The 26,546-nt window shown below is 43.8% G+C and overlaps 1 protein-coding gene across 2 annotated transcripts in view; it reads right to left on the reverse strand.

Annotated features, from left to right (window-relative positions):
* The window catches only part of SSBP2 (single stranded DNA binding protein 2), a 206,236-nt gene that overhangs the window by 95,095 nt on the left and 84,595 nt on the right, over positions 1-26,546 (reverse strand). For both annotated transcript variants that reach the window (XM_040421503.1, XM_040421504.1), the window contains exon 4: positions 24,391-24,475. In XM_040421503.1, coding sequence (XP_040277437.1) covers positions 24,391-24,475 — 85 coding nt within the window. The remainder of the gene's footprint in view (positions 1-24,390; positions 24,476-26,546) is intronic.

Raw genomic sequence — 26,546 nt, forward strand, 5'->3', positions numbered from 1 at the left:
GGCTGCCAGGACGCTAAAGTCCTGTTTGCCATGGTAAAGTGTAGTGGGGAGCGGGGGAGCAGTGTACTTACCGTCCGTGCGGCTCCCCGGGCGCTCCAGAGTGACGTCAGGGCGCCCCACGCTCATGGATGACGTGTCACATGGATCACGTCATCCATGCGCATGGGGCGCTCTGACGTCATTCTGGAGCGCCCCAGGAGCTGCACGGACGGTAAGTATACTGCTTCCCCGCTCCCCACTACTACTATGGCAACCAGGACTTTAATAGCGTCCTGGGTGCCATAGTAACACTGAACGCATTTTGAAGACGGATCAGTCTTCAAATGCTTTCAGTTCACTTGCGTTTTTCCGGATCCGGCGTGTAATTCCGGCAAATGGAGTACACGCCATATCCGGACAACGCAAGTGTGAAAGAGCCCTAAGGCCTCTTTCACACAGGCGTCATGTTTTTGCCCAGGATAAGATGCGGGTGCGTCACAGGAAAATGCGCAATTTTTCTGCGCGAGTGCAAAACATTGTAATGCGTTTTGCACGCACGGGAGAAAAATCTGCATGTTTCGTACACAAACCCAAACTTCTTCACAGAAGTTCGGGTTTGGGTTAGGTGTTGTGTAGATTGTATTATTTTCCCTTATAACATGGTTATAAAGGGAAAATAATAGCAATCTTAATACAGAATGCAAAGTACAATAGGGCTTGAGAGGTTAAAAAAAAATTAAAAATAATTTTACTCACCTTAATCCACTTGTTTGTGCAGCCCGGCTTCTCTTCTGTCTTTTTCTTTGAGGATTAGGATCTTTGATGAAGTCGCTGCGCTCATCACATGGTCAATCACATGATCTTTTACCAAGGTGATGGATCATGTGACGGACCACGTGATGAGCGTAGTGACGTCACCAAAGGTCCTTTTCCTGTGCACAGCAAAGATGAAGACAGAAGAGAAGCTGGGCTGCGCGAACAAGTGGATTAAGGAGAGTTAAATAATTATATATTTTTTTTTAACCCCTCCAGCCCTATTGTACTATGCATTCTGTATTAAGAATGCTATTATTTTCCCTTATAAATATGTTATAAGGGAAAATAATAATCATCGGGTCCCCATCCCGATAGTCTCCTAGCAACAGTGTGTGGAAAACGCACCGCATCCGCACTTGCTTGCGATTTTTCCATGCAGCCCCATTCACTTCTATGAGGTCTGCGTTGCATGGAAAACGTACAAAGAGGAGCATGCTGCGATTTTCACGCAACGCACAAGTGATGCGTGAAAATCACTGCTCGTGTGCACAGCCCCATAGAAATGAATGGGTCCGGATTCAGTGCGGGTGCAATGCGTTCACCTCACGCATTGCACCCGCGCGGAAATCTCGCCCGCGTGAAAGGGGCCTTAGGCTTCATTCACATCTCCGACATACCTGATCCGGCGGTATGTTCCGGGATAAGTGCCGGATTCTGGACGGACAAAGACTGCTGCATGCAGTAGTATCTTTCCAGCCAAAACCCGACATTTAATCCGCAAAGTGGACGGATCACTGCAAAATGCCATTATAGTCGATAGAGATCTGGTAATGATGGGTTGACATCAAGTTTTTGTTGTCCGTTTAACGCACACAAAAAAACAAAAACAAAAAAAAACAACCAACTTAATTAATGGATGCCTCAGACAGATACAATACTGTGGCATCCGTCACCATAAAGTTCCATGTAGAAAAAAATATATATTATTTTTTTTTAAACAATGGAACCAGTATGAGTTCCAGATTATGGGGGAGTGACAAACGATAGGACCTGACTAGTTATCAGACTTTCTTTTCATCTTGCAGAAATGCTGTTGACTACATCCCCAGGAGAACAAGGTTTCCTTAGGCTAGCTTCACACTAGCGCCAGTGATCCTGCCAGAACAGCCTGCCGGATCTCTCTGCATTCCTGGAAGCATGAAAGTCGCCGTCCGGTGCAAATTGTGGCGGTTTTCTTCTGGCCAATTTTCTGCATAGTTGCAAAGTTGTGGCCAGATCTCCGCCAGTCACCATTCTAGTTGATGGGGCCGGACAGAGATCTTTATGCTTCCGGCAATGCAGGGACCAGCCTGCTGGATTGCTGGCGCTAGTGTGAAGGAAGCTAGCCTAACCCAACACCAGTCAAACATCTCCCCATCTTCTGGGTTTAGAATTTTATTATAGTATTGTTTTTTCACAAACAATACTATAAAAACAGAAACATATGGGGGGATAGGGGGAATCCATCAGCCTACTGTTATAGAATCAGTCATTAGCCATCAGAAGTCTGTGGTTGAAAGTACACCTATATAACATGAAATTTACATATTTCTGGCAACCCTGTTTCACAATCAAACCCTGCAGGTCATCACCTTCTATGATCTTCTCTGCAGTGGCTGATATTTTCTATTACTGGTTTTATTTTTTACATTAGGAATAGATTACCTATGTACTTTTTATAGATCACAGCAAGAAAGGAAGAGTCATATTGAACTAAAATGCAGTCAGAGAGAAACCACAGAAACCCACTGCTGCAAGTGTCAAGTCAAGATCTATGGTAAGAACAGAATTACTATATCCTTTTTAGATGTCCGATGAGTCACATAGAGCTAGTGTCACGGATGTTGTAGGGGAGAACACCAAAAGACAACAAGACGGAAGGGAAAAGACACTAGGCCTCACCACTAGGGAAGGAAAAGGGTCACCACCTATAAAACCCTGCTCCTGGCCCTAACTCCTATCCGTATGGGCACCTCTCGATGGTAGAGATGCCCATACACAGGAACCTAGAAAACCCTGGTGGCCCTCAGATGCCCTAGACATATGACAGGGCAGAGACAACCCGCTCCTTCCCTGGTGAAGGAACCAGCGTCTCACTGAGTCCTAGTAAACAACAGGGGGAGGGAGGAATACAAAACACAACAAGCGGAACACTTAACTTCTAAGGATGATGGATGATCAGGACTTCAACTAGAACCACACTCCAGCTCTTCCAACACCAAATGAAGCTATCCAGAGCAAGGAGTGATGGATGAAGTCAAACTAAATAGGGGGAGGTCAGGTCACATGATCCACACCTGAACAGGAGGTGTGGACATACAAGCAACACACAGACAAAGTGAAACCAAAAGATGCTGTCAGATCACTAATGAGCAGATAATCTTTCAGATCTTCTCAAACCTGTCACCGGTGTGACAGCTAGATCAATCAGGAACTTCAGGGCTACGACCATAACTATTTATAAAATTACAGATGTAGCAGAACTGAATGGGACATTCATTCAGGTCATTTCACCCTATACCAATGAGGTTTTCCACACAACTGCTGGTAAACTTTCTGGCTAGCATGTCGTAGGTACAGGACTGTGGATCCTATGGATGTTTGTGGTTAGGATGGCCAAGTAACCACCAGTTGGTCAAATTTATCAAGACTGGCGTTTCCTAGACCAGTCTTGAGTCTCTGTGCACTGGAGGGAGATACGTCTAATTTATTAAAGGGCGCCTCTTAGTAAATTTGATGTGTGTCTCGTCCTCTGTGTGCCAGAATCTCAAATCTAGCTGGAGTAGGCTGGAGCTGTAATCTGCCCCAATTTCTGGCCAACATTATGGTAAATTTGCTGGGCCTTGCGAGGGTCTGCCGCTAAGCCCACCCCTTTTCTTGATCCTTTTGAAAAGTTGCAAAATGAGCAAAAAGACACAAAAATTATGGCACAAATATTCTGTGCATCATAATCTGCTAATTGTAGACCACAAAAGTGGAAGGGTTTTAATAAATTTACCCCATTGTATTACTCCAGAAGGACGACCCCTGTTCATATGTCTTATTAGGGCATAGAGACGCCATAGAGCTGGTACCCATCTAACAAGCCAAAGCTGTCACCCTGGGGGGGCTCCAACAGCCCATGTAATAAATACTACATCTCTCTGTAGAGGAAATGAGTGGCCAACCACAACTTTCCCTGGGAAAATGTCTGGATGAGGTCTCAGATTAAGGGGTTGTCTAAAATGATAAACCCAATAAAAACAGCTTTACAATACATCGGATATGACAAACCTGGTAATAACCTAGGAGCCCCATGTTCCTTTCATCCGTGGTTAGAGAGGTTCATTTGGCCCTCTACTGAAGAGATCAGCACTTTATAACCAAGATTTACTGCAAAGACATTTCGTTTAGAAAATCTGAGCCTCAAGTAGTGATAAAATAGGTGCGAGACAGGAAAGCCAACCTTTCTACACTAAATAGAACGTTTCTGTTCGTAACCATTAACCTTCTTGCGGTAATGTTTTTCATTTTTTCTCCTCTTGTAAAATGATATATTTTTTTAATATAATTTCAAAATGATGGCAACGCTCCCATTTTTTTTAATACCTCATTCAGACTGAAGAACATTTCGGAGGTATTATGGGGATGTTTTGAACAGCCCAGCTTGGAGAGCCTCCAACAAGATTATGGGACTGCAACGATACAGCATCAGAAATGTGACTAGTCAATGCTCTTTACAATACACAATACTCAAGACCACTGCCATGTATATGAAGGCAGACACTGTAGTATACGTGAATACACTTTTTGGTGTGCTGATAAAGGTGGTGGTATATCGCAAGGAGCAAAAGATACCATCACATTGCTTACCCGATGCACCAGTATTAAAAAGGTCTGAGTTCTATAAAAACTTGGGCAACCGCTGTAGACACTTTCCTGTGTTCTCCACCGTTTCTTCAGCGGTCCTCCCACTGCCATCTTCCTGGCTGCAGCGGTGACGTTCCTTGCACAAGTCACCACTGCAGCCAGTCGCTGTTCACAAGACCTCACTGCTGAGGCCAATGACTGGCTGCAGTGGTGACCTGTGTGCAGAGAACGCCACCACTGCAGATGATCTGGACAGGTGTTGCAACGAAATTCTTTCTGCCTTTTCTATTTGCTCCTAATCTATTCAGAGCCCTGTTCTTGGTAGCATGACGTAAGGGGACAGGTCAGTACATTACACAACATGCGCACCCATCAGTCCATCAATTAAAGGAGCTGCATAGTTTATAATGCTGTAAAATACCCTAAAGAAGCAATGCTCACCCTACTAAACCCCTGCCACTCCCATGCCGATTCTTGCTGAGTACCCTGCTAGTCTCAGTTTAGCGGTGTTAATGGCACTGGGTGTGGACCCTTTGTACCAGCCAGTCATGATTGGTTTCTATGGTCATGTTACACTACAAAGCATTGGATATGAAACCACTACCTGAAAGACTGGCAGCAGGAAAGGCAGCGGACCGTGCCTCTGGTAGCCGTCTTTTTCAACACTGTATATTTAAACCTTTTAGGCTACCTTTTTTTTTTTAACGGCCATCACAAGTCCGTTTTAAGACAAAGGGTAGTCTAGGGGTTATTCACATGGCAGTTTTCTTGACGGTGAGTGAAAGATGGACGTCAAAATAATAGAATATGTTCTATCTTGACCATTTGTCACTGACCGACCGTCCCCATACAATTGAACGGGGACATTTTTAATGTCAGTTTCTCAGAAAGGCATCAGTGAAAAAAACATCCATTAAAAAATGGACAGTTTATCTGTTTTTAAACACTTTTTTTTTACTGTCGTGTGCATGTAGCTTTAGATTAAATTTCTGATAAATCTCCTTTACAACAAATCTCCTTTTTTTTTTTCGGCATAGTTAAACGCTTGCAATAAATGCCATTAAATTTTGAGCAATTTTTATTTTAATGGCTTTTTTAGAAGCACTTTTGGTGGGTAATTTTATTCTTTGATAAGAAATAAATGGATGTTAGAAATGTGTTTTTGAGGTTCTACAATGAAGCCTATGCAACAACAAAAAAAGAACAAAAACAACAGGTGCCGCTGACCCCAAAAATGCTAAGAAAACGTAAAAAAAGCTGGATATGTTCAGATTCCTATATTTTGACATGGATTTTAAAATATCTGGCAGCGGTTTTTTTTTTTTGTGAAAAAAAATGGCAATGGACAGGTCATAAAAAAGGAACTTTTCTTCGAGTTATCACCCCTCTTGCCCTCATATTGTGTCGTTTTTAAATTCTACTATAGGAATGAGAAGACAGTGTACAGCCAATCACTCCATGCACCGAATCAGGAGATTTGTTACTGGACGGGGATCAGGTAAGGCTACTTTCACACTGGCGTTTTGGCTTTCCGTTTGCAAGATCCGTTCAGGGCTCTCACAAGCGGTCCAAAACGGATCAGTTTTGCCCTAATGCATTCTGAATGGAAAAGGATCTGCTCGGAATGCATGAGTTTGCCTCCGTTCAGTCACCATTCCGCTCTGGAGGCTGCCTGCAGCGTTTTTGGTGTCCGTCTGACGAAATGGAGCAAAACGTCCTGGCACACAATGTAAGTCAATGGGGACAGGTCCGTTTTCTCTGACACAATAGAAAAACGGATCCAACTCCCACTGACTTTCAATGGAGTTCATGAAGGATCCGTCTTGGCTATGATACAGATAATACAAACGGATCCGTTCATGACGGATGCAGACGGTTGAATTATTGTAACGGATCCGTTTTTTGCAGATTTATGACGGATCCGCCCAAAACGCGAGTGTGAAAATAGCCTAAGGATGATTCCCTCTGCAGGTCCGGCATGAAGGAGCTCATGATATTTTCCCAATGTTTCAGGTCTACTTTCAGATTTAGTGGGTTTTTTTCCCTTTTAAAAAGGTTATAATTTAGCTGTCATTTGTGTCAAAGGTTTAAACTGTACTGGCAGCTAAAAGGTTAAAACGGCATTCCCAGCTTGATCATGGCCATGACCTCTTATAAAATCTGTGCTCCATGGACAGTAGTTGTTGTGATCTTGCTGCGGTTTTCCCTGGCACACCCACTGCAGAGAGCGAATCCCAAACCAAGTTAATGTCAGTTATGTAAGACACAAACTGGGACTTACTAAACCTGAAATGTCAGCTACCAGGACACTGCGAGCAGGGAGGAGAACGCAAATAAGGATTAGTCCTAAACGCCCATTGTCCTTACAGAAAACTCCTGTGCACGTCCTGCCGAGAGAATGAATGTGGGCCAAAGTGAAGAAGTCCAGAACCTCATCCACATTTTATTTATATCATGCACTTCTATAGCGATACTACACTGCTCAAAAAAATAAAGGGAACACTTAAACAACACAATGTAACTCCAAGTCAATCACACTTCTGTGAAATCAAACTGTCCACTTAGGAAGCAACACTGAGTGACAATCAATTTCACATGCTGTTGTGCAAATGGGATAGACAACAGGTGGAAATTATAGGCAATTAGCAAGATACCCCCAATAAAGGAGTGGTTCTGCAGGTGGTGACCACAGACCACTTCTCAGTTCCTATGCTTCCTGGCTGATGTTTTGGTCACTTTTGAATGCTGGCGGTGTTTTCACTCTAGTGGTAGCATGAGACGGAGTCTACAACCCACACAAGTGGCTCAGGTAGTGCAGCTTATCCAGGATGGCACATCAATGCGAGCTGTGGCAAGAAGGTTTGCTGTGTCTGTCAGCGTAGTGTCCAGAGCATGGAGGCGCTACCAGGAGACAGGCCAGTACATCAGGAGACGTGGAGGAGGCCGTACGAGGGAAACAACCCAGCAGCAGGACCGCTACCTCCGCCTTTGTGCAAGGAGGAACAGGAGGAGCACTGCCAGAGCCCTGCAAAATGACCTCCAGCAGGCCACAAATGTGCATGTGTCTGCTCAAACGGTCAGAAACAGACTCCATGAGGGTGATATGAGGGCCCGACGTCCACAGGTGGGGGGTTGTGCTTACAGCCCAACACCGTGCAGGACGTTTGGCATTTGTCAAAGAACACCAAGATTGGCAAATTCGCCACTGGCGCCCTGTGCTCTTCACAGATGAAAGCAGGTTCACACTGAGCACATGTGACAGAGTCTTGAGACGCCGTGGAGAACGTTCTGCTGCCTGCAACATCCTCCAGCATGACCGGTTTGGCATTGGGTCAGTAATGGTGTGGGGTGGCATTTCTTTGGAGGGCCGCACAGCCCTCCATGTGCTCGCCAGAGGTAGCCTGACTGCCATTAGGTACCGAGATGAGATCCTCAGACCCCTTGTGAGACCATATGCTGGTGCGGTTGGCCCTGGGTTCCTCCTAATGCAAGACAATGCTAGACCTCATGTGGCTGGAGTGTGTCAGCAGTTCCTGCAAGACGAAGGCATTGATGCTATGGACTGGCCCGCCCGTTCCCCAGACTTGAATCCAATTGAGCACATCTGGGACATCATGTCTCGCTCTATCCACCAACGTCACATTGCACCACAGACTGTCCAGGAGTTGGCAGATGCTTTAGTCCAGGTCTGGGAGGAGATCCCTCAGGAGACCGTCCGCCACCTCATCAGGAGCATGCACAGGCGTTGTAGGGAGGTCATACAGGCACGTGGAGGCCACACACACTACTGAGCCTCATTTTGACTTGTTTTAAGGACATTACATCAAAGTTGGATCAGCCTGTAGTGTTTTTCCACTTTAATTTTGAGTGTGACTCCAATGTTTGGAGCTACTGAGAATGAAGGGGACGCTGCTCTGGGAAATGCACTAGGGCTTCTACACCTTTTCTTTCCCTGACTCTATGATGCTGCTTTAGTCCAGGTCTGGGAGGAGATCCCTCAGGAGACCGTCCGCCACCTCATCAGGAGCATGCACAGGCGTTTTAGGGAGGTCATACAGGCACGTGGAGGCCACACACTACTGAGCCTCATTTTGACTTGTTTTAAGGACATTACATCAAAGTTGGATCAGCCTGTAGTGTTTTTCCACTTTGATTTTGAGTGTGACTCCAAATCCAGACCTCCATGGGTTGAAAAATTTGATTTCCATTGTTTCATTTTTGTGTGATTTTGTTGTCAGCACATTCAACTATGTAAAGAACAAAGTATTTCAGAAGAATATTTAGTTAATTCCGATCTAGGATGTGTTATTTTTGTGTTCCCTTTATTTTTTTGAGCAGTGTATATTCCGCAGCGCTTTACAGACATAAGGGTCCACAATCTACGTTCCCTATCAGTATGTCCGGAGTACCCGGAGGAAACCCCTGCAAACACGGGGAGAACGATTCGAACCTAGGACCCCAGCACTGCAAGCTACAACTACACACCTAAGGCGAGTGACTGAACATTTGGCTGAAAATGACCCATACAGGTAATCTATTACCACATAGCTCTATTGCCCAAGGGGCAAAGTAGCCCCTTGGTGCAACGATGGAGTTGCTGTTGCACCCAGAGGCTCCACCCATTCTCTTCCAGGCTGTGCCCCCCCCCCCCCCCACCACCACTGCTTTGACTGACAGGGCCAGGCAGTGAAGGTATACTCATTCCTGGCCCTGAGGTCTTGCAGTTGCGCAGTACATGGTAAGAGATCGCCACGGAGATTGTTTTTGTAACGGGTGTCACATGACCTTTTTCAGAACTAATTAAAGTCTAGGGGGCTATTCATTTAGCATTTTTTTTTTTTTTTTTAAAGGCCAGTGAACACCGGCCGTCAGAAAAAAGGATGTCCTATTTTTGGCCATTTTCATTATTATTCAAATTTCATTTATTATTGAAATCAATGGGTCATTAAAATGTCCATTTTGCATCCGTTTTTAACGGATGGACGGTCAGGAAACGGATGCACACACTGATGTAAAATGGGCATGAAAAACTGACAGTATCCGTTTTTTAAACAGATTGTTTGTCGTGTGAATGTAACCAAAGAGGTTTTTCAGAAAAAAAACACACCAGCTTGTCGAGAAGTCATAAATGTGAGGATACCCGCCAGCTGGGAACACTACTGATCGGAATCAATGGTCCTGTTCCAGCTGTGAGCAGAGAGGTGACCTTGCATGCTCGGGGACGGCCGTCTGCCTGACAAGTCAAAGGGCCTTTCCGGCATCTCCTGACGTTTCACTTGTAGTAAATATGTGTAAAATAACATTTCTGGAGCGTCTTTTCTTATAATTCCGTATTGTGCTGTTCCTCTGCGATTCCTACTGGAAATGTAGAAATGAATAGACAACTGGGTGATACCATATTTCTCGTCAACTGTGTGTTTACCCACACACTCCGCACTGATTGGACAGTACCAGCCGGTAGGAAGTGCCCTGGAATACTTACATTGAAGAACCCTTCATAGACAGCAACTAAAATTCAGCATACAACTGCAATATACTCATTAAAAAAAAGTTATAAAATAACAGATAGAAATGTCGGATCGCTGCAAAACTCAGCACGCCGTTATATTTCAGGCACATATGTAGATTAGTATTGAGCGACTTCATGTGAAGTATCTTCGTTCAAAACTTCGGAATACTGTATGGAGATTCGCCTCCGCACAGTATTAGAATGTATGGGCTCCGATGAGCCGAAGTTAGTTATTCACGAACTCGCGCGAGACTTTGTTGAAGGACTTCGGTAGTTGATTTTTACAGTGGAAAACCACTTTAAAAACTTGAAACCGAACTCAGCATCGGTTCCGAGGTACCAGTCACATTTGTCATCTTTACACTCGCACACAAAGATTTATTCAATTCCAACAACTCCTTCTTGGTAGCTTAGGTTCACATACACTGCACTGCTTTACCTATCTTACATCAATTCTAGAGGATTCCGCCCCTGAGTGTTTCCAAGTAGGGTTGTTGCGGGTATCGAAATTTCGATACCCAATCGATACTTTTGTCCCGGTATCGATACGATACCGGGATTTCCGTTTTTTCGATACTGGGCTGCGCTTCCGCGCAGTCTAGTATCTCTGAACATGAGCGCGCTGCTATCGGCGCGCTCATGTTCTCTCTCAGCAGCACGGGGAGAAGGAAGCTGTCCTCCCTCCCCCTGTGCTGCTGCCGCTGCCACCAATGAGAAGAGAGGGGCGGAGGAGGGGCGGCAATGAGAAGAGAGGGGCGGAGGAGGGGCGGCAATGAGAAGAGAGGGGCGGAGGAGGGGCGGGCGCACTGCGCCACCAATGATAGGATTACTATCGGAGCGATGGGAGGAGACATCAGCTTCACTAGTGGGCGTTCCTTTTCCCTGCGCTGCGATTGGACAGCGCTACAGCCAGGGAGAAGGAACGCCCACTAGTGAAGCTGATGTCTCCTCCCATCGCTCCGATAGTAATCAGCAGCATGTGGAGCAGGAGAGGAGACAGTAATGGGGCACTGCGGGCGAACGGAGCGGCGCCCAGGACTAAATGGTGAGTGCTGAGACATCGCTGGGCGCCGCTCTGTGTGGCCTAATAGTGAAAGTCTGGACTCATATACAGTAGTCAGTCTTTAACACATACAGGAGGCGGGTGCCGGCAGCAGAATCGCATTGCCGGCACCCTGCCCCTGACAGGGAGCTGCGATCAGCGGCAGTTAACTGCCGCTGATCTGCTAGTACCCGCCTCCTGTATAAAGGGGTAAAATCATTGGTGGTGCAGTGTGCCCCCCCCCCCCTCAATCCCCCCATCCCATTAAAATCATTGGTGGCACAGTGCGCCGGCCCCTCTCAACCCTCCAGTATTAAAATCATTGGTGGCAGTGGCCACAGGGACCTCTCCACTCCCCCTCATTGGTGGTGCAGTGGCAGCTTCTGATCGGAGCCCCAGCTGTGTAAGCCTGGGGCTCCGATCGGTTACCATGGCAGCCAGGAAGCCCTGGTTGCCATGGTAACATCCCTGATGCTGTGTGCACAAAGCACAGAGCAGCAGGGACAGTGTGGAGTCCTATTCACCCTGATAGAGATCTATCAGGGTGAATAGGAAAAGGGATGAAAGATCCCAGGTTCTAGCCCCTAAGGGGGGAAATAGTTATTAAATAAAAAGTGAAAAAAAAAAAAACACTAAAATATGAAGTATAAATCACCCCCCTTTTCCCAATTTCACATATAAAATATATAAATAAACATATTACATCGCCACGTCAGAAAAGTCCAAACTATTAAAATATAAAAAAAAAATCTAGGTGGTGAATGCCGGAACAGAAAAAATAAAATAAAAACTGCGCGATTCGCCATTTTTAAAAATGAGGAATGCACGTGGCTTTTTTTGTTTATTTTTTTCGCGTGGTATCGAATGGTATCGAGTATCGCAATACTTTTTCATGGTATCGAAACCGAATCAAAAATTTGGTATCGCAACAACTCTATTTCCAAGGACAACCAGCAGAATTTTGAATGCAGCTCTGGAGTATAATAAAGACAGAAAGCAACAACCTGTATAAAATAGGTAATACATAATTCTATTGCAGGCCTTTGCTTCAGCTGAATGTTCCCAGGTTTTTCATCTTTTGAGCAGCACAGTACAGATCCGCAAATACACTGGAAAACACTGAAATAGGCCTTTGTACGCGTCAGTAAATCGCAGGCGTGTGCTGTCAGTGTTCGCCATGGACAGCACGTATATAATGATTTTCATGGGTTTATTCACACATTCTTGTCAGTGGCAAAACAACAGAGACGTTCACTACTTTAGGGCTCATGCACACAAACTTATTTTATTTCCGCTTCCGTTCCGTATTTTTTTGCGGACCGTATGCAGAACCATTCACTTTAATGGGTCCGCAAAAACAACGGAAGGTACTCAGTGTGCATTCCGTTTCCGTATTTCCGTTCCGCAAAAAAGTAGTGTGTGTCCTATAAGGCTAGGTCTTACATGATGACATTTGTTGCACCAATGTCACGTGACAATTTTCATAACGGTCTACGGTGTCGCACTGCGACATGCTGTGACTGCGACACGACAGTCACAAAAAAACCATTCAAGATGGAATTTTCTGCGACTGTCGCGTCGCAGTGCGACACCATAAACTAATATTTCTAAAAATTGTCGCGCAACATTAATGTCGCGCGACACATGTTGCAGTGTAGTTGTGACTTATTGTCACGCGACACATGTCGTCGTGTAGACCTAGCCTTATTGTCCGCAAATCACGCTCCGAGGCCCCATTCAACTCAATGGGTCTGCAAAAAAATACGGAACACCTCAATATGTCATCTGTATTTTGCGGATCCATACTGTAGAAATGCTATGCCCAGCCCATATTGCTCATGTGTTTGGTGATTAATAAGTTACGGTTTCAGTTTCCGATCCGCAAAAAACGGATCGCATACAAAAACCACACGGATATGTTTTGAGGAATAACGGAACGGAAGAGGACTAAGGCCTCATGCACACGACCGTTGTGTGTTTTGCGGTCCGCAAAACATGGATGGCGTCTGTGTGCGTTCCGCAATTTGCGGAACGGCGCGGACAGCCATTACTATAACTGCCTATTCTTGTCTGCAAAAAGGACAAGAATAGGACAGGTTATATTTTTTTTGCGGACCACGCCACGCAACGGATGCGGAAAGCACACAGAGTGCTGTCCGCATCTTTTGCGGCCCCATTGAAGTGAATGGATCCACATCCAAGCCGCAAATACTGTGGCTCGGATGCGGACCAAAACAGTCGTGTGCATGAGGCCCTAAATCAGAGGGGAAAAAAAACCTCAGATACGGAACAACGGATTCGTTAAAAACTGTGATATGGACCAATCCGTGAAAACCGCTGACAAAAACGGATGGCACGGAGTTCTGTCAGTGGTTTCCACCGACCATTGGAAGGAGAAATTCTGGAAATCTTCTCTTCAGCCTAGTTTTGCACATGGAATATGGATGACACATGGGGGGGGGGGGGAACGGACACACAGACCAAGAACGGACCCTGCACAGACCAGGAAGGGTGAAAGCGGCCTACACCTACATAGTTTCACTTGCCGGGGTTGTCCGAGATAATTAGTTGTTACTGTGAAGAAATCCTGGAGAAATATAAGCATCTAGATGCTCCTGGCATGCTCAGCACAGAGAACACTTCTTCACGGTAAATCAATGTGTACTTAAGCCGTAGATTTCCTTCAAGGGTGTGGGAGGAACAGCATGAACTCCTGATTAATCAACCTCTATTGTGCACAGTTTATGCGCCTCCAAATCTAATCTATGCACAAGAAGCAAACAGCGCTGTATTATAACAGAAAAGAGACTTTAATCCAAATAAAAACTATTTGGGGGAAAGTTTTTTATCCATTGGCATTTCTCAGGAAATGGAATCAGCTGCACATATATTAGTGGGGGACAGAGTAGCAGTCATGTAAATCGCTCCAATATTAGGGTTTCAGGGCACCTCATAATCCTCACGGTATCTTCACAAACCCTTCTGCAGACATAGGCGACACCATGTAGTCTGTAGTGGAGCTAAAACAAATCCCACAGCCTATGTGATTGGTATAATTTAGTCTGTGGAGTTGTTATTTATGCAACTTTCTGATAACTTCTTTGAAATGGCTCTGTGGGGTTGTACTCAAGTTTAGACGTTATCCCCAATCCATTCATTCTGCATGGGACCGCTGGAAATAGCCAAGCGCTGATCTCCGGAGGTCCCTGCTTCACCTTCCGCTCCATCAGATTGGGGTAAAAGGGCCCCCTCAGAATCCCATTCGCAGGATCATTTCGTAAACTTGGCACAATCCCTTTGACTTTAAAGTGTCGCTGTACTTTCACACAATTTCATTTAATAGAGACTGGTGTAACACTCAAATTTCTAAATCACTTCATTTAAAAAATACACCTGCATACACCTGAAAAAAAACGTAAAGTCATGGCCACTAGGCGTCTCGCTTCCATCTGATTTGCAGTCCACTGCCTGTTGGCAAGAACCATCCCTGGTAACAGAGGCTGAGAGGAAGGGGGGGCGTGCCAGAGCTAGCCAAGATCCTGAGCCTTAAGCACCGCAACTGAAGAACAATGAAGCTCTTTTTGCGTTTGTAACTCTGATCTCTCCCTCCTTATCAGCTTTCTGAGATCCCTAAAAGAAAACAAACATAGCAGGAAGTAATGTCACTGCATACAGTACTGGCAGAGTCAACAAAATAGATATACCCACTGCTTCTGAGTGAAATGCATCTAGCTGTGCAGCTGAAACAAGAAATAATATGTCTGTGTTCCTACACAGTTATGATTGTACAAAGTAGCACAGCCATTATGTAAACTTATTTATATATATATATTTTTTTTTTTACTCAGGTATGCTTTAAAAGTATACATGTCAGACCAAAGACAGTATAGCAAACAATGTAACAGAAACCCAATTATAGTCACTGGGGTCTGTCATGATGGATCTGGCGCTTCAGTGTTTGTTTTTTTTTTTTGTTTCATTTTCCTGTTCTAAGAATAGAACAGAAATACTGAACATATGGCACAGATGTGAAGATAGCCTTTTATTTGTGAAAATGAAGTGAACAGTCATAAAGGCATGATTTCCAGCCAACCCTCACCACCACAGCCCCTCCACTTCAGTTGCTGGATATAGATCACAGCTGGGATGGGACTTGAAAAGGATTTGCATTAACAAGATTCAGTAGGCGATATTATCCTAATCTTCCTATGCCAAAGTGATCACGATAATCTCTGGACGTCACGCTGATCCACGTCTCATTAAGAAATAACAATACAGAAGCCCAAATATGAGCACATCTAAAAGAATTATCACCTTACGGGTAGCCCTCGTTGGCAGGTCACAAGCACACGGTGCATATTATAGGGAGATTTTCCTAGCCAATTTTCATATAGAAAATTATCCGCAATGTAATACAGTACCAGCTAAGTAGATGAGATTTTCAAACGCTCATCTACACAGTGCTGAGAGTTTCCATGCAGAAATTGACCCGCGGTGGGGATTTTGAAACCCGCAGCATGTCAGTTGTTTGTGCCTATTTTCAGTGCAAATTTCCCCTGTTTCAATGCAAAAGGTGAGATCTGGAGCAAATCTATGTCAAAATCTGCGACACATGCAGATTTTGCTGCGGAAAATCTGCATAAACTACAGTGTCCATGGACCTATAATGTCACATTGCGTCACTGCATCTAATGATTGTCAATGTGGTCGCAAAAAGAAGGCTAACCTACAGAATTTTTGGTTTCAAGCCACATGTGACTTTATTCGCTTAAAGAGCTTGTCTCATCTGTGTTATATTGCTAGTATATGCCATAAGTGTCCGACAGGTGCAGGTCCCAGAGGTGGGACCGCACACCTATCTCCAAAACGATACCCCTCAAAGTGAGAGGAGAGCAGCCACGGATGCACAGTCGCCCTCCATTTCTATGGGAGTCCCGAAAATAGCCAACGAACGTTGCCCGCACAGTGGGAAGTTGGGACTGCTAAGTTGCAGAACATAAATGTCAAAGGAACCTTACAAATTTGGCAAACCAGTGGTGGTCCTACAGGTCGGGCCCCTAACGGCCACAATGCTATGGCATCTACTACCAGCATGATGATAATACCCAGGCATATGAAAACTACATCAAGATAATGCACATTTCTGATATTTACTTCCAGAAAGCATCAAAATTAGTGAAGGATGAAATCCAACATGGGAGGAAAAATAAAAACATTAACGCTAAGAATATGAGAGGTAAATGCAACGAGGCAACTAGTTCTTTCACAGGACAGTTTTCAGTTTTTGTATTTCGTAGTTTCATATTAAAATTTTTCTTTTTACTTTTTATTTTAAAGGCAAATACACATCTAGAAAAGATAAGAGCGGATATACATTTAAGGCTACTTTCACACTGGCGTTTTGGCTTTCCGTTTGCGAGATCCGTTCAGGGCTCTCACAAGCGGTCCAAAACGGATCAGTTTTGCCCTAATGCATTCTGAACTGTAAAGGATCCGCTCAGAATGCAGAGTTTTTCTGTCCGTCCTCTGACACAATAGAAAACGGATCCGTCCCCCATTGACTTTCAATGGTGTTCAAGACTGATCCGTCATGGCTATAGAAGACATAATACAACCGGATCTGTTCACGATGGATGCATGTGGTTGTATTATTGTAACGGAAGCATTTTTGCAGATCTATGACGGATCCGCAAAAAAAACGCTAGTGTGAAAGTAGCCTAATTAAACTTATGCATAGTAAGTGAGAGATCCTTAAAGGCGTCTCTTAACAGAAAAGGAGCATGACAAGGACCTCTTGATGTCAAGCTCTTCATTTCAGGACTGAGAGAAGAAAACTGAAGAAAGTGAATATGTATATAATGTCAGCTTTCACGGAGACTATTAGAGAGATCCCGCCGGGTATGACCACAATTCATAGAAAACTGAATAAATAAGACGGGCAACTGTTAATATGGCACAGGTTTACATGTAAGCACCATAATAAAGGATGCATTGTAAATGCATTGCTTAACCCATCTTCCATCAATCATGTCGCATTCAGATCCTGTTGAGCATTTCCAAAAACAAGCAGAACTGTGAGTGCAGCTCTGGAGTGCAACACAGGCAGAAAATAATTGTACATAAGAGGTAAATGCCATGCATTTACAAAATTACTACTTTTTATGTAGAATACGTCTATATACAGTCAGGTCCATAAATATTGGGACATGGACACAATTCTAACATTTTTGGCTCTATACACCACCACTATGGATTTGAAATGAAACGAACAAGATGTGCTCTAACTGCAGACTATCAGCTTTAATTTGAGGGTATTTACATTCAAATCAGGTGAACGGTGCAGGAATTACCACAGTTTGCCATGTGCCTCCCACTTGTTAAGGAACCAAAAGTAATGGGACAGAATAATAATCATAAATCAAACTTTCACTTTTTAATACTTGGTTGCAAATCCTTTGCAGTCATTTACAGCCTGAAGTCTGGAACGCATAGACATCACCAGACGCTGGGTTTCATCCCTGGTGATGCTCTGCCAGGCCTCTACTGCAACTGTCTTCAGTTCCTGCTTGTTCTTGGGGCATTTTCCCTTCAGTTTTGTCTTCAGCAAGTGAAATGCATGCTCAATCGGATTCAGGTCAGGTGATTGACTTGGCCATTGCATAACATTCCACTTCTTTCCCTTAAAAAACTCTTTGGTTGCTTTTGCAGTATGCTTTAGGTCATTGTCCATCTGCACTGTGAAGCGCCATCCAATGAGTTCTGAAGCATTTGGCTGAATATGAGCAAATAATATTGCCCGAAACGCTTCAGAATTCATCCTGCTTCTTTTGTCAGCAGTCACATCATCAATAAATACAAGAGAACCAGTTCCATTGGCAGCCATACATGCCCACGCCATGACAATACCACCACCATGCTTCACTGATGAGGTGGTATGCTTAGGATCATGAGCAGTTCCTTTCCTTCTCCATACTCTTCTCTTCCCATCACTCTGTTCCAAGTTGATCTTGGTCTCATCTGTCCATAGGATGTTGTTCCAGAACTGTGAAGGCTTTTTTAGATGTCGTTTGGCAAACTCTAATCTGGCCTTCCTGTGTTTGAGGCTCACCAAGGGTTTACATCTTGTGGTGAACTCTCTGTATTCACTCTGGTGAAGTCTTCTCTTGATTGTTGACTTTGACACACATACACCTACCTCCTGGAGAGTATTCTTGATCTAGCCAACTGTTGTGAAGGGTGTTTTCTTCACCAGTGAAAGAATTCTTCGGTCATCCACCACAGTTGTTTTCCGTGGTCTTCTGGGTCTTTTGGTGTTGCTGAGCTCACCGATGCGTTCCTTCTTTTTAAGGATGTTCCAAACAGTTGTTTTGGCCACGCCTAATGTTTTTGCCATCTCTCTGATGGGTTTGTTTTGTTTTTTCAGCCTAATGATGGCTTGCTTCACTGATAGTGACAGCTCTTTGGATCTCATCTTGAGAGTTGACAGCAACAGATTCCAAATGCAAATAGCAGACTGGAAATGAACTCTGGACCTTTTATCTGCTCATTGTAATTGGGATAATGAGGGAATAACACACACCCGGCCATGGAACAGATGAGAAGACAATTGTCCCATTACTTTTGGTCCCTTAACAAGTGGGAGGCACATATGCAAACTGTTGTAATTCTTACACCGTTCACCTGATTTGGATGTAAAAACCCTCAAATTAAAGCTGACAGTCTGCAGTTAAAGCACATCTTGTTCATTTCTTTTCAAATCCATTGTGGTGGTGTATAGAGCCAAAAATGTTACAATTGTGTCGATGTCCCAAAATATATGGACCTGACTGTATAACCACAAAGTAGTGTTGTAGCCAAGCATCAATAGTATACAACATAGCCAAGCGTAAATCATTCAGGAAACAAATGCTTCTTTTCCATGGTTTTATGATGTAGCACCAAACACCAAAAATAACTCTTTCACACTTTATCCTCAGCTCACACAAAATTGTGAAATCATGCACAAACCAAAGAAAGGCATCCGGATGCAATGAAACATATGCTCAGCACATGTACATAAAATTGTCACATTGCTATAATAAACCTGACAACAGTGTAAACCATGTTCTCCCTACTGAAAACTATACAAAAAGGGATTCTGTCACTGAAGAAGATTCTCATGCTTCCACTACTCAACACCTCAGTATAAACTCCGGCATCTTCTGCCCCGATTGTCCAAAAGGCCCAACGTGATCATGGCCATGGAACACACTTTGCATTTAAAGGGTTTACTTCTATATTCAAGGCCGGGTCTGACACCGCTTATCCCCACCGATCAGCTGTTCTGCAGTAGGCTCCAGTGCTGGAAACTACACAGCTCTGTCCACTGTGTAATGGACGGAGAGGGTTACTGGAGCACTGCTCCTGAGGATAGGTCATCAATATAAACTACTGGAAAATGAACATCACAGACTAAATGGGGCATATTTACTAATCCAGTCTAATATTGCAAACTACTACCAAGTGCAAACTTAGACCAGACAGTTTAAAGATGCGCCAAATCACGGTGGCTCCTGCTGTATGTTAAATGCTAACTGTATACCATTTATTGCTCGGCTTACTTTGTGCCAAAAAATCTGCAATAAAAATTTGACGCTTGGTGGCACATTGCTAGACATTGCAAGCTCTTTTCAATTAGGCCAAACCTGTTCAGGTAAGACATGTCCCTAAGGCCTCATGCACACAACCGTTGTGTGCATCCGCGGCCGTTGTTCCGTTTTTTTTTTGCAGACCCATTGACTTTCAATAGGTCCGTGGTAAAATCGGAAAATGCACCGTTTTGCAGCCGCATCCGTGATCAGTGTTTCCTGTCCGTCAAAAAAATATGACCTGTCCTATTTTTTTGACGGACAACGGTTCACGGACCCATTCAAGTCAATGGGTCTGTGAAAAAACACGGAGGCACCAATGAGTTAAATACAGGGGGCAGTCATGTACACCATTCTTTTAGTATATTCTAACCTGAAGCGTCTGCATCACCATGGGAACGCCTCTGTGTTAGAATATACTGTCGGATCTGAGTTTCACAATCTAACTCAAATCCGATGGTATATTCTAACATAGAGGCGTTCCCATGGTGATGGGGACGCTTCAAGTTAAAATATACCATCGGATTGGAGAAAACTCCTATCCGATGGTATAAAAGGGACTCCTGACTTTACATTGAAAGTCAATGGGGGACGGATCCGTTTGCAATTGCACCATATTGTGTCAACGTCAAACGGATCCGTCCCCATTGACTTGCATTGTAAGTCAGGAGTCAGGACGGATCCGTTTGGCTCCGCACGGCCAGGCGGACACCAAAACGACTTTTTTTTCAAGTCCGTGGATCCTCCAAAAATCAAGGAAGACCCACGGAAGAAAAAACGGTCACGAATCACGGAACAATGGAAATCCGTTTTGCGGACCACAAAAAAACGGTCGTGTGCATGAGGCCTTATCAAACAAAGTGCAAAAAGTGTCTAAAACACAGTTTGTGCCAGAATTCTGGTACATTTTGATTAGCAAATCTGCCTCAATAAACTTTAGGTGTAAATGTGACTTTATGTGAACCTGTAGATGCCTATTAAATCAGGAAGCACCATGTTATAGAGCAGGAGGGGCCGAGAAGATTTATGTATAGCTTGTGGGAAAAGATTCAGTAAAACTTGTAATATACCCTGTACATTCATATCTCAGCTTTTTCTGAACTTTAAGGAAACTGTCAAATCTTAAAACAGCCCCAAACTAGAGTACAGCTAGTTTTACACTAGCGGCAAGGGACTCCGGCAGATGAACAGCCTGTCGGATCCGTGCTGCCACTAGTGCATGCGTGCCCCCGGACTACTGCTCCGGAGTTCCGGCGGCAGCGCGGCAAACATGCTGCGAAGCAGCCGGAATAAAAGTATGACATGTCCTGAGCTCAAGAAGTCGTCCTCTCTGTGCTTTTACAAACCAGCAGTAAAATGCATTGTGTCGGACTCCAAGTGAGTATTAGGATAAAATGACATAAATCGGACTCAGCACCACTTACTCTAGTTTGGGGGAAGGTTTTGGATCTGACTGATTTCCTTTAAGAGTACCCCCGTGATTAGTGACGGATCTCATTCTCTGTGTAAGGGCTCATGCACACAAACATATTTTCTTTCCGTGTCTGTTCCGTTAGTTTTTTTGGCGGACGGTATATGGAACCATTCATTTTAATGGGTCCGCAAAAAACCCCCAAAAAAAACTGAAATTACTCTGTGTGCATTCCGTTTCCGTATATGTCCGTATTTCTATTCCGACAAAAAATAGAACAAGTCCTATTATTGTCCGCATTACGGACAAGGATAGTACTATACTATTAGGGGCCAGCTGTTCAGTTCCCGCAAAATACGGAATGCACACGCATGTCATCCGTATTTTTTGCAGATCATTTTTTTGCGGACCGCAAAATACATACGGTCGTGTGCATGAGTCCTAAGTGTGTATACGTAGATAGCTGTGAGTCACTGATAGCTGCACATGGGGGTGGTCTTAAGTTAGAAAAAGCAGAGATAAAATGTATAAATTACAAGTCTTACTGAACCTTTTCCCACAAAACTATATATCAATCTGCTCAGTTCATCCTGCTCTATAACCTACTGTCTGTAGTTTGTTCTGTAGTTTAGCTATTTTTTTTCTCCCTCATTTAATCCATAATAAAAGGCTACAGCCTTACTATATTGCGAATAGAGGGTTTCTATGTTTAGAAAGCTAATACATATTGCTGGTTTATTTACAGACACAATATATGATTATAAAGACACTAGTAATATGTATTAGCATTCTAAGTATAGAAAACCTCCCTTCTCAATACAGTAAGACCATAGCCCTTTATTATTGGTTAAATGAGGGGGGGGGGGGGGGGGAATCTAGAAGTCTCTTCTGGGTTTTGAACCTAGGACATCTACATGCAAAGTTAACTATTTACCAGGCTACAGCCTTATCATATTGAGAAGAGTGTTTTCTATACTTAGAAAGCTAATACATATTACTGGTTTCATCATAATCATATATTGTGCCTGCGGATAAACCAGTAATATGTATTAACTTTCTAAGCATAGAAATCCTCCATTCTCAACATGGTAAGACTATAGTAAGTAATGTATATGGTATGTTCATGCGAGGACACAGCTCTAGGAAATAGATCAGCCCTCAGAATGCTGATGTCTAGCCCTGTCAATCAAGTGGAAGGGGAGTGTGCAGAGTACAGGGATGTTATAAAAGTAGTGCTCCAAGGATTCAGACCCGCTCCTTGGTGCTCAAACATTCCTATTTGCATATGGAAAAAACATGCAGATCTCTCTGCAGCTGTTTAACATACAGACAAAAGAAATGTATTGTTTTAATCAGCATGATCAACCCTACCAAGCAGTATGCCTGGTTTAATAGGTGACAGAGGCTCTTTAAAAGGAAATCTGTCACCAGATACAGATGTGGCCTAGTTAAAATTGACTCTGATAACACATGGCACAGAGTTATCTTGGTTCTCTCGTGACAAAAGCCATTAAAATCTGTTGAAAAATTATCTTTTTCTTGCCATTCTTTACATAACGCGTTAACCATCAAGTTTAGCTTTGCTGCATCTGTACATCATTATGAAACCAAATTACATGTGAGATGCACGCTCATCAGTACATTGTAATGGTCTTGGGCCACATATTGAAATAGGACTCACAGTGTAAGCATCAGCGATTTATGCTGATTAGCCTCTGGGTGCAGTGAGGGTGACGCGGTTACATCTAAAGCTCCGCTCCTTTCCATCCCCTGCCGCACCGCTGCCATCACTTTGACCGACAGGGTTGGGCAGTGAAGACGTACTCACATATGGCCCTGACGTCTCAAAGCAGCACATTCAGCGCGGGTGCTGTACAGAGACTTCTGGTCCAGACATAAGTACTTCTTCATTGCCTGGCCCTGTCAAAGTGGTTGAGGGGCGGAAGGAATGGAAAAAAAATTGGAGCCTCGGGTGCAACAGCACTGCCCTCGCTGCACCCAGGTGCCCTCCCCACTAAAAAATAACTAACAAATACTAATATTAAACATATAAAATCAATTAGGACAGTAGCATACATCTACAAAAAAGGAGGGTACAATGGTACAATCGTATATTTATGTCGCTGTCATAATTGATTTTATATGTTTACCATTTTGTACAAACAATAAAGATATATCTAATATTAGTATTTGTTAGTTATTTATTAGTGGGGACGGCATTTATTTGATTTGGTGTATATGATTAATTCTGGTCCCCACAGACAGCAGGTTGCTAGTGGGATTCAAATCTTTTTGGGGGGGGTTTTTTATTTTACTAAAGGCAAAAACTAATATAGCTGACATTCCTCCCCCCCCCCCAATCCGTTCAGTATGCATCAGGATGTCTCCAGTTCAGTCACTGTACGATTTTTGGACGGAGAAAATACCGCTGTATTTTCTCCGTCCAAAATTCCGGAACACTTGCCGGAATGCCGGGCATTATTTTCCATTGAAATGCATTAATGCCAGATCAGGCCCCAAGTGTTCCGAAAAACAGATCCGGTATTGCAATGCATTTGCTGGAATCCAACAACGCAAGTGTGAAAGTACCCTTAGTTAACAGCAGCCACTGGGATTGAAGCTTTCATTTTACAAAGGAGCTCTGGAAAATGGGAGATTAAATCTGATTGGCTGCTATGGGAAAGTAAGTCAGATTTCCTTTGCAGCAGTTTAAAAAAAATGGAGTTGTAGCAAATTAGTGCACTCCTGGGGGCTGCAATGGTAACTTAAAGGGGTTGTCCAAGACTGGATACAAAGTTACCATGGGGGTAAAATACTATAAGGCCCATTACTTCCCCACTAAATCTCTTGAACTCACTACAAAAAGTCTGTGTAACCCTGGATTTACTATACCACATGATACCGACTGAAACGTCTTAGAACAACAAATTCAACCAATTGCATTCGTCTTTTAAACGAGTAACTGAATGTAACCAGCAGTCATTACATCCGGGAAATGCTTATTGATCATGTTAATAGTATACGGTATGCAGATCAGAAGGAGCAACTAATGTACGAAGCACTCCGCAACCTACTACATCCAGTCTACTACAATCCCACAGTACACAACGCGTTTCTGCAACACACGATAAACTAGAATGCTGAACGAAACGAGCAGTAAAAAGTGTCAGCCACTTACATAATCATGAAAGGCTTTCGCTTCACTTGAATGTTCACAGGTTTCTCGTCTCTCTGGAGCAGCACAGTACAGATCCCAAAATACGCTGGAAAACACGCAAAATACAGAATATGTATAGCTTAATAACTTTAAAAAACAACCAAACAATTCTATAAAGGGGTTAATTACACTGCACCACTGCTACAACCTAGATAACGTGCAGGTAAAGGACGTGGCCTATTCAACCAGCTGATCAGCAGAGGTCTCCCGCCAATTGGACCTCCACCGATCTGATATGGATGATCTTTCCTGAGGATAAGTCATCCATATTTTGACACTGCCTAAATCACTTCAAAGGGTTTCTGTCACCACACTTTTCACTATTAATTTCAGTATTCGGTGTAGGCGCAGTGAGGGAAGGACGCTCGCCAGCTGCCTCGCTGCGATGTATTTGGCGCAGGCACAGTGAGGAAGCTGGCGAGCGTCCTTACCTCACTGCGTCTGCGCAGAATACTGAACAGGACGGCGCAGGCGCGAGATTTCCCCGGCAGACAGGGCCAGCAGGAGAAGACCACCGCTGGCCTGGCCCTATCAATCAAGAGTAGACCCTCACTGCGACATAACTATCCCTGCGCTAAAACGCCTCTGCCTCTCCCGTGATAACACTTGCCTTTGGCCTCCAGTAATAGGGTGCCCACACATATGACTGCTGCAGCCTGCCACTGACTGAGGGCATCTCCTGCATGTGGAGCAGCAGAGGACATGGGCAGCGTCAGGATGGGAGCGTTGGGGATTGGTGAGATGTGTCTAATTTTTTTTTAATTTTTAATTTGTAAAGCAGTGTGAGCCTATTTAAAGGTATTTTTTTATTCACTGGACAACTCCTTTAATAGAAAAAAATTTGTGTTCTGTAGCAAAAATAAGCCGCCTGCAATATAAAATGAAAGATGACCTCCATTGCCAAAAGGTTTCCTTGACCATCTTGATTTTCTACTCTGTTGAATGAAGTCCAGATTTGTACCTTCTAGGATGGGACAGAAGCTGTAAAATGGCTTGAGAAGCTAAAATATTAATGACAATGCAGGCATCTAGACTGTTGTTGTTTGCTTGTTGGAGCCGGTGTGCTCAGGCACACTGCTGAAGATGATTAATAGTGGTGCTTGTGAGTCTCCATAAAAGCTTTAGACATGCACTTATGGCTGGGTCTCCTGATTCTGGAGGCTCGGGCAGATATGGCAATCAATGAACATTGAGAAAAGCCATTACGGTGACTACCCATGTATTGCTATGTGAAAAAGCACAGCTTGGATCAATGTAAAAAAGTCAATCTACGGTAAGTAGATTATATAAGTAAGTCATAATCTACGGCTGCTTAAAGGGAACCTGTCACCAGTTTTATGGTGTGCTAACTAAGGGCAACATAAATAAGTGACTGATTCTCTTAGCACAATGCTGGGTCACTTTCTTTAATTGACCCAGTCAATCTGCCAACATCTTGTATTGAAAAGCTCCAGCTCATAATGATGAGTCCTGAATATTCATGAGCTCCTGACTCTTCCCGCCTACTTGCTGCTGATTGACAGTTATTCTCCATATGAATCAGCAGCAGGTGGGCAGGGGAGTGACTAAAGCTCTGAATTAAAAATATGCTGGACTCACTGACATCAAGCTGGACTCAAATCAGCTCATTAGCATGTAGCATGTGGCATCTTTGTGTGTATATTATGGAGGTAACCATCTGTCAAACCAGTAAGTGAATACATCTAAGGCACTTTTTAGTAGTTAATGATTGTATATAATTAGTTAGATTATAATCAAATATCCACATGACAGGTTCCCTTTAAAGGTGCCCATACCAGCTATCTCTCCTGACAACCCCGTATGTGCTCAGCTCAGTCGAGCCACGTATGGGCTTACAATGGAGAGAGGAGAAAGCCACTGCAGGACAACTATGGTGGCTTATCTCCTGGGAGAACAAAAGTACTCAATCTGTGGGGGAGACTCAGGAGGCCTCCATACACATTGGACAGCCCATTTTGGTGGGACTCGCCATCAATTTAATGTGTGTAGGGAGTTTCCAAACATTCCTCGACAGACAATGTCAGGGGGAGAGAGATGGATTGAGCTCATTCATTTTCAAATGTCCGATCCCTTTGTTCTCCTAGAAGATAAGGTGT

The sequence above is a fragment of the Bufo bufo genome, chromosome 2 (assembly GCF_905171765.1).
Source record: "Bufo bufo chromosome 2, aBufBuf1.1, whole genome shotgun sequence".
In the NCBI taxonomy this organism is placed as follows: Eukaryota; Metazoa; Chordata; class Amphibia; order Anura; family Bufonidae; genus Bufo; species Bufo bufo.